General features: G+C 36.5%; 1 protein-coding gene across 1 annotated transcript; it reads right to left on the bottom strand.

The window, feature by feature from the left end:
- Positions 2081 to 8020, bottom strand: LOC105162189 (KH domain-containing protein HEN4). The gene is made up of 8 exons (XM_011080158.2): positions 7875 to 8020; positions 5520 to 6256; positions 4777 to 5199; positions 4409 to 4663; positions 3829 to 4182; positions 3544 to 3623; positions 3336 to 3447; positions 2081 to 2573 (listed from the first exon to the last, which is right to left on the bottom strand). Exons 2-8 carry the CDS (start codon positions 6222 to 6224, stop codon positions 2430 to 2432), a joined length of 2073 nt encoding a protein of 690 aa, XP_011078460.1. The 5' UTR covers positions 6225 to 6256; positions 7875 to 8020; the 3' UTR covers positions 2081 to 2429.

Genomic DNA, 9604 nt, shown 5'->3' with positions numbered 1-9604 from the left:
GAGTTGCATTATAGGTTTGACGCTATGAAACCAACTTTTGAGGGTCATTCTGATATGTTCCAAGTTGAGGACCTTGAGACAAGCCACCGAATGTCCTATAGAGACTGGCACTGAGTACTGCAGTTGTGTTTTGTCAGCAGAAAATGTAGATTGTCTCTGCAGTTTTAGTGGGTTAGTTGGTAAGGCAGTTGACTGATTGAACTGACTTGCATGGATCGTCATATGCAAGCCTCTTAAGGTTTGGTTGGTATGAACGGGATTTCCTATTCCGATAGTACGAGATTAGTCCTTGGACTTGATGAGTCATGGTAGTCACGTACATACGAAGGCTGTATCTTGGATATGGCAAGCGGTGACTGTATCATGAGGCATGGTCATCATAAGCCTTATCTAGTACTATCGGAGTATGTGGCATTGAAAAATATATTATACTAATATGAAAAAGTATTTAATTACAAAAATAAAAAAATAGAAGAAGATAGTGATATTAAATGGAAAGAGATGAACAATTTTATATAGAAAAATTTAGAACGATTTATGGAACAGGTATAGGAACACATATCTAGCCATTAACTCATACTTTTGAGACGGTAGTTGAGACGGTTTTTGGAACGGTCAACAAGACCGTTGAGATATAGACATTGGATTTCAGTTGGAAATGACTCAGTAACACCTAGAAAATAATTTAAAAGAATCGTTCCAATTTGTACTGATTTTTTGAACGATTTTTGGAAATACATTGCTTCTTTGGAACGGTTTTTGGCATATTTGATTAAGAGTGTACAGAAACCATTTCGAATTGTACCTCATTTTGGAATACATTTTCTAACTATCATTTTTGGACATATATTGCAACAGATATAGGAACAGTTAGTTGTGACCGCTCCTAAATCTAATATAGTATTTCAAACTGAGGTCCAACAATTTTTCCTTACAATTTTGGCACGGACTTGGGAACGGGATTAGTAGCTGTTGTTTTGGAACTTATTTTGGAATGATTTGACCATTCCAAAGCTATAATCCAAAAAAAATATTTCACCTGACATCATGTTTCAATATCCGTTCTTGAAGTATTACAAAGACCGTGCCAAATCCTGCCTTTTTTTTGTAGTGTTATTTCATAACCCTTGGATTTTGATCAATCTAAGGTCCAAATTTAACCAATACAATCGACGGTGTAGATTTATTCTAATTCAAATCAACAGTTTAAATTTAAATAAATAAATAAAATAATTATATGTATATTATATATGTATATAATTAGATTTGAATGTATATATATAAATTTTTTATGATAAAAACTATTTATATAGATATATGTATTTATATATATAATATACAGAGAGAGACAAATGGGAGGAGGAGGACGCGGCGACGGCGACCAACGACAGGGAGGATCTGGGCATAGGAGGAAAGAGGAGGAGGAACAAGGGGGAGACAGCGGCAAAATTCGGGAGGAGGAGGAACGAGGGGGAGACAACGGCAAAATTCGGGAGGAGGAGGAGGCAAGGAAGACGACGAGGAGGAGAGGGGGGAAAAAGTTTGCGAGAACAAGGGAATGAGGAAGAGAAAGGGGGAGGCGGCGACCACGCGAAAGGATGACTAGGGTCAATGGCGTGAGGAAGAGAGATGGTGCCAGCAGGGCTACAGTAGTCCCATGATTGGACAACAAGAAAGAAAAGATATATACATATATAAATATATATTATATATTATTTATATATGAAAAAAGGATATATATTATTTTTATATAACTAAATTTATAATATTAAATATATAATTAGTACAAGAAATATATGTATAAATATATTAAATTAAATGTATATATGTAATAATTTTGTTATTGGTAAAAATTATGCCTAGATGCACATGAGACGAGTGTAGTGCACCTCTGGACGTAGTGGGGTATTTTGCTCTATTACTAATAGTAGAAGAGAATAAACTACTATTTTACTTTTTCATAGAGGAGTAAATTGCTCATTTCACTTGACACATGGGAGTAAATTGCATTTTTCCCTATCTAATCTATATATACCAGCAGCAAATTATTCGACACTATTTCTGCATGACATGTTCGGGAAATGCTTCAACAAATGCTTAATTTTATACATAAATATTTCCATGTAACACCTAACTACTCAAGTTAATGTTTGAGATTTGACAAACGATTTTAGAATCATCGTACACCTATGTGATGAGTGCTGCGTTATAGTCCACACATTGGACGCCCCAGTGATTCTAAAAATGCACCAACACTGAGGTTGGCACTTTAAGAGGGGTGGACAACCTGCTGAAAAGGCGCAAGTCGGTAAAATCACCCGTTGCTGCAATCATACATACTAGGAAAAGCTAGCAAAAAACACTCTGGGAAGAAAATACATCTTAGCCAGCATGCCAATACCATGATATCAATGATCGAGGGGCTTCGATCAAGGGGCTTCAGTCTCGCTTATCACAAAAGCTTGAATGAGACTTTGTGCAGCATTTGTCTGCTCAGGCGTCCCGGATATTATGATCACAGTTTCTGTTGCCCCCGGTTTTGGATCGGTGATTGTAATCTTTGCATCCGAAATCTGAAGATTAGAAGGCATAAAAGAATGTGTAATTGCTTTGAACTGTGAGAACTCGTGCAACACATTAAGGGAAACAAAAGGCAGGAAAGATGTGCACAGAAGGATATCTTGCATCAAAACATTATGTTACTGAAGGGGATATATTAAGGTGGAAATTCAAAGAGCCTCAAGAATTGTGCAAATTGCACGCTTGCTTATTCTTTTTCCTTTCTTTGACCATTTCAAGGCACAAGAACTCTGAATTGAAACAGTTCCACGTTTGTACAATCAGTAAGTTACTACAGAAAGACTGAAGAGCATATCTATGACCTTGGACCTAATTGCTTGCAAATATCAACTATGACTAGAAACAGATCTCAAGAAGTAGATGCATCGTTAGAACACCAAAAAGCAATGAACTTTCAGGACACAATGAAGGGCTTTAGACACGAACATGACATGTGCATACATGCATCTCATAGAAGTATCCTACTGATAGTAAAACAGTTTTGAAGACTAACCGAAATGCTATCTAAACAAAATTCATGAAAAGAATAAAATTTAGTTCTACCCATTCGAGATATGTTCTAAGAAATCATAGAGTCAACATTTTGACCCAAAGAGGAGGATGAGAAGTGAACAAACTTGAGTATGGCAAATGTAACAAAGAAAACCCTATCAAATTGAGGCAGATATTAAAGCAAAGAAGCTTCAGGAAACCTCCACCAATGCATCAACGAAAAGTGTTAGGAAGACAAGGTAAGTCTCAAGCGAGATGCATACCTCACGAATCTGTCTAAGGCATCCACCATCCTCTCCATAGATTGCAGGAACAACAAACCGAGGAACAACCACCTCCACAGTTGTGCTAGTGATAATAGCCGGTTGATTTCCTCTACATTGGTGAAATAAAAATCAAAATATAAATCCAAGGAAGAAAAAATGAAAAAGCTATGCTAACAGATTACTGGAGACAATGTGAAGGACAAACCCTCCAAATCCACCAAGTCTTCTTTGAGGAGCGCCTGAATAGTCTGGGAATCCCATAGAGCCAGGCCCTTCAATCGGTCCCTGCACACCAGTTCCAATCATGAGAACATGAAAATTGAATAGTTTTACAGGTAATCATCAGCAATGGATAATAATCAATTTTGAAAATGCTCTCAAAGGCTAAGAGTCCATAAAGTATCGTGTTTAAGGAAGTGCAGTAGGCATTAATTGAAGCGTAAGACTTATTTGCAAGTTAGCTCTGAAGTTACAATCTAAAGGCTGATACCTGGGGCCCCCATGGTGCTGCAGACGACATTCTTTCAGACATGTGAGGAGGGATCCCTGGTCTGGGAAAATCATGTGCAAAGGGAGGATGATCATCATGTGGATGGAAACCACCACCTGGAGGCATACCACCAGGACCATCAAACTTGTTGAATGGTGGACCTCGATGAGAGAACGTTCTGGAAGGCGAGAATTCCCTCATTCCCATGTATGACGGAAATGGAGGCATTTGCTCCAGATATGCTGGGTTCGGGGGGTGACCTAGAGGTGGAAATACATCACGAAAGAAATGATTTCTCAACCTTGACGTTATCTGCAAAAGAGCCTCTTGCACTACCTCAAACTCTCCAGTTACCTAGATTGGAAACAACAGAAGCGCTTATAAAGGTCAAAGAGAAGTCTATGCTTTTTGGTTTCAAACAATCAAATAGAAGGTAATCCAAAATATAATGGGTTTAAACAATTTAAACATAATAACCAAGTCCAAATAAGAATATTGCTAGTACCAAGTCCAAATAAGAATACTCTGCAACTAGCACGACAGAATATCAGACATCTCAATTTTATGCATGCAATTATACCTGAACCACTTCTTCATTTTCAGACGCATTTTTGGGGACCTGGTCTTTACCCAATATACGGATATAAGCTCCAGTTGATTTCCTCATTTCAGCAATGACTGATCCACCCTTGCCAAGGAGACATCCAATTTGATGAGAGGAAACAAGGAGTTTCGCTGTCATTGTTTTGTCCTTGTTTTCTGGTGCGGCCCTAAATATCCTGGATTGCACTCGAAGTACTGCATCTTGTGGAGCAGATATTCCATCCTCTGGGTACTGCATCCAATGGATTTCAACAACCATTTATTGCTTTATATAAATTATTAGAACTGATGGCAAAAGATAAATATGAAATCTAAGCAGATGAAACAAAATAAGGAAAGCCATACAGCAGGACCAGATATGATAATTATGCGATCTTCGTCTGAACTGGCTCCACCATCTAGGACCTTGATCTCACAGCCAGTTTCATGTTGCAGTGCCTTGACTATAGAACCTCCCTTTCCAATTACACCACCTACCTTCTCCTCATTACACAATAATCGGAAGCTTAGGACCTCAGGAGGATAATTCATTCTACTGGGAATATTGGTCTCACCATCATGAAATACAGAAGAATAAGGTGCTCCATGTCCATGGAAAGGACGGTTAGAAGGCGGCAATCTATCCTGTCTAGGAGGAGGACCAAAGGAATGAGATGATGGAGCAATAATGTTGGCAGCAAAAGACTCATGATTGCGAGGATAATTCTCAAGCAGTTGCTGTGAAACAGACTGAAGAGCTTTCCTAATGGTGTCAAGTCTGCCAGAGATCTGCAAAAGAGTATTAGACATCAAAAGACACTCAATTTATCAATTTTGAAAGTTATTATAATTAAGAACTCGTATCAAATCCAAGAAAGAGAGTTTTCCTTCCCTGTCTTTGAAGATCTTGCTCCTAGTCCTGGCATTAAATTTCTATTGTGAGACAATTATAAAATTTATCAGACATCTTTCATACAAAAGCTGGTGTTCTAATTAGTGCCAAGCACGTTTGGCTCCAATGAGTACTTCACATGGTGCAGATATAGTCCAGAGTGCAGTTGATTCTGTGCTAGAGAACATGCACAACAGAAGAAAAATGACAGAAATACCTGAACCAGTTCATCAGAGGAAGATGCACAAGCAGGCAGCTTGTCCTTTGGAAGGATTCGAATCTGTGCCCCACTTTCAGATGACATTTGTTTTATAACACTGCCAGCTTTCCCTAATAGGCAGCCTACTTGACCAGAAAAGACAAGGAGCCTAACAACAGATGAAGATTGCTTACTATTCTCGTCATCTCCTTCATTTGTCTCGGACAACCCATCAACCATTTTATCAAATACAACTAGCAAAGCTTTCTGAATGGACGATGTTGCCTTTTCCTTTTCTGATCGGGAATCATCAACCGTACCAGCCTGCTTCTCATCAGTTTCCAAATGTTCTGGGTTTTCACCTGGTTCAGAGCTTTTAGTCTCCTTAACTTCAGCCTTAACCTGCTGACCAACAACTTCATCATCTTTATCTGACCCTACTATAAAAATGACCCTTTCATCACATCCAGGAACAGTTTCCTCAACACGGACTTTTGCTCCAGTCTCCTGGCGTATTTGAGATATAGTGCTGCCACCTTTTCCAATAATGCCACCAATTTTGGAAGCTGGGCAAAGTAATCGTACAATTTTGCTGGAAGAAGATCCTAGAAATGGTGCATTATCAGAACCTAAAGCCGATGACTTCTGCCACTTCCTTTTACCACTTACCTCTGCAACACTTGGGTCATGTGGTCTCTTAGCAGGTGTCACTTGAGCCGACATGCCTTGAAATTCTGTCAGGAGAATGATAGCCTCTGCAAAATGTCAAGTTTTAAGTAAATGAGTTTGACAATACCCAGTCTTTCTGAGAGAGTTCATACTTCATACATATTAAAGAATACATAAAGATTCAACTAATTATCCCGTATTAAAGAACGCACTGTCTTGGCTAAGTCAGGCAACGGTTTATCTGCAAAGTTACGAATTCAATAAATCACAAAACAACATAATGTCCTAACCTAAATCTACTCAAATAACACTAGACGTTGGACAAAATTAATGAAGTCCTATGATGCATAGGAAGCTTTTGTTCCAGGTAATTGCACATCTTTGCAATTTAGTAACTTGTTCTCACTTTCCTATTGCAAAAATCACAACTTCTCTAATCCTATATGTCTCTCTTCAGTCCTATAAACAAACAATTAACTCATATTGCTTTATCCAAAAGTTCTTACGTTGAAGACATTGCTTGGGATCAGAGAATGTTATAGCTAGTTTCCATGTTTACTGATCATGCACTGTTCTCAAAATTAAGATTTTACATTATTAGAATGTGGAACCTGAGAGCATATTCTTTGCTGGGTAGTTTAAATCATTTCAGCTGGCTTAGATTTTCGGACATCTCGAGAAAGCTAATTATGCATGTTGAACACGTGTCGATGATACAGAAATGTTTAGTTTTGGATGCAAATTGTGGAAATTTGTTCATACTTACTCAAGGGTAGTTACCAACAATATTTGATCAAGATGGAAAACTTTGTGACTTTATCTCAGTCATGTATTACCTCATATTGGTTTATTCACAAGTTCATATGTCTTAGCCAATCTAGCAGCCAAGAAAGTCATAACTCATCTTCCATATTATTTGGTATCCAACAATTCTCAACGGTAGTTGAACAGATTTTGAGACAAACAAGTTTCCAATTTTCATAACCATACATGATGAAAGCATTCTAACCCAACAGTCGAAAAGATATCGAAGAAACAAGTTTCCATTTTTCGCAACCAGACATGACAAGAGCATTCCAATATAATCAAACACGCGTTCAACATGCATAATTACCTTTACAGACATGTAATCTAAGCCAAGCGGAAACAATTGAAACTACTCGACAAAATAGAAAATGCTCCCACTTTCAACATTGTGAATTATTATGATGTTAATTTACAAAATCTCCAATTTGCTGCGACCACAAAAAGTCTTGTCCTCACCATCAGCTCCGAAACAAAGATCAATAAATAGAATGAATTTACTGAAAGAGAATCTAAATCCCCTGCACCCAGAACCAGACATCCCCTCCACTCTCATAAAACAATGGGAAAGAAAACAAGTACATCCATCTACAAGCATGTCCATTCCAAAAAATAAACACTCATTCATCATTTTAGCACCAAAAATCTGTTCTTCCATTCCTCAGAGAACTCCAAACTTCATCTACAGGCATAAGTATGAATTATCATGAATGCTAATTAGAAACACAAAATTTAAACCTCAATATGAGATAAGCCCAAAAAATCGTCAATTACACAGAGATTGAAGCACATGAATGACAAGAGAAAAGGGGTCCCGATTAAGCAAAAGTATCAGAAGAAAAGATTAAAAAAAAAACAAATGTAGAGTTTGAACCAAAAAAGAGAATCATTGCTACTTACGACAAAGTGCAACACCAAAAGAGTCGTCCAAATTTCAAATGAATTTCTGGGATTGAGTTTCAGGGGTTTTTCGCTGGGCAGAGACAAAATGCGAAATTGTGAAATGAAAACCCTCTCGGAGATTTGCTGGCTATATACTGCGGTGCGAAATGGACCCGGGCGCCTGACCCGGTTGCTATGTCCGTAGGTCCAACTCAGCTGACATCGACGTGATGTCTGCTCGCAATTTCTCTATTTCTTTTCGTTTTTAAGGCCACACGAAAAAAAACAATTGCTATGATTTTGAATCCCCAAATATCGTTCTATATTTAGTTTATAATAATGTATTATTTTCTTATCTTATTCCATGTAATTTTTTATTTTAATTATTCATATTCATTTATTTAAATTATTAATAAATTAAATCAATTTTTAAATTTATATACATTGAATAATGTAACAAATAATATATTATAATAGAAAAAATCATAAAAGATAAAAAAAAAGGACCATATGCATATATGCTCCAATCCTAAATAATTAATTTTATGGTGTAAATACGATAATAGGTCATAATATTACCAAAGAATAATACCATGTTAACCTCTTAAACTTTAAATTGTTCAAAAAGTAAAAAATACAAGCAATTTTCTTGTAATATCGCAAATGAGCAAATTCCCTTATAAAAAAATAAATAGCAATTTACCTCCCTATATGTTTTAAAATACGTCAATTTACCCCCTATGATATTTATACTTTTTGTTACTAGTGATGACTCATTTATTTTCAGGGATAATTATACTTGTACTTCGTGACATATGGTTTATCTATACAAATTATCTCTACTTTTAGAAAATTACACTTGCATTCGTAAGAAATTTTGACATTATTTGTACAAAGCACTCCTGTTTTTTAAAAAAATTACACACACACCCATAAAAAATGACAACATCATTACTCAAACTTGTGAAATAAAGTTGTTTGCATTATTTAATTAAAGACTGAAATTCGATTTTCAATATCTCACTTTATACTCATCAAATTTGTAAAATTCATCCTTCTCATAGAGGAAGAAATCACACTAGAAATGGAAAGGTCGTCATTTTTTAGAAGTAAGGTGCTGGAGAAGGAAAAAACCAATAAAAAATAGGAAAGTTGATATCCAATAAAGGAAGGTAGCGAAGAAGGAAAGAAATTAATGAAAAGGGGAAAGATTGACATTTCAAAAAATGAAGGTATTAAATAAGGAAAGAAGCTAAAGAAAAAATAATGGTTGAGTTACTAAATTAGTGTAATCTTGTATAGTATAAATATTCCATTCATCAATGAGATGAGGGGGGAGAAAAAAAAGAGGGAAAAAAAAGGAAGTTTGTATTAAATTCTATTGCATTTCTCGCATATAACATTACAATAGTGCGAGAAATATCCTGAGACGAAGGAGCAAATAGAGGGAAAGCATAGCCAGATTCCATTGGTTTGTCAGCTTTTTCCTTTTTTCCACCGTCTATGAGATTATAATGCTGAGGGAATGAAGTTGGATCTGAAATAGGTTTAAGAAACTCTTTTCGATTTTAGGTTAAAAGTGGAATAAGTGAGTCCAACATTCTTATAGCAGGTTGGCAAGCCCAAATGGAGGGGGCTGAAGACTCAAGATCAATCTAGCAAGTCAAGGCCATTTCTCCATGTGCATAATTGAAATGCCCCAATAAGACAAAAATCAAACTTTCTTGAGGTGCATAATACGTCCTGAA

This window comes from Sesamum indicum, linkage group LG5 (genome assembly GCF_000512975.1).
Source record: "Sesamum indicum cultivar Zhongzhi No. 13 linkage group LG5, S_indicum_v1.0, whole genome shotgun sequence".
Taxonomy (NCBI): Eukaryota; Viridiplantae; Streptophyta; class Magnoliopsida; order Lamiales; family Pedaliaceae; genus Sesamum; species Sesamum indicum.
The sequence above is the reverse complement of the archived record's forward strand: the minus strand, read 5'-3'. Positions and strand labels throughout refer to the sequence as shown.

Bases quoted from the DNA above. Each gene is read 5' to 3' on its own strand.
- LOC105162189 (XM_011080158.2), bottom strand. From the start codon at position 6,224: ATGTCGGCTCAAGTGACACCTGCTAAGAGACCACATGACCCAAGTGTT. The intron at 5,200-5,519 runs GTATTTCTGTCA...ACTCTTTTGCAG, and splicing joins CCTCTGATGAACTGGTTCAG to ATCTCTGGCAGACTTGACAC. The intron at 4,183-4,408 runs GTATAATTGCAT...TTTCCAATCTAG, and splicing joins AAAATGAAGAAGTGGTTCAG to GTAACTGGAGAGTTTGAGGT.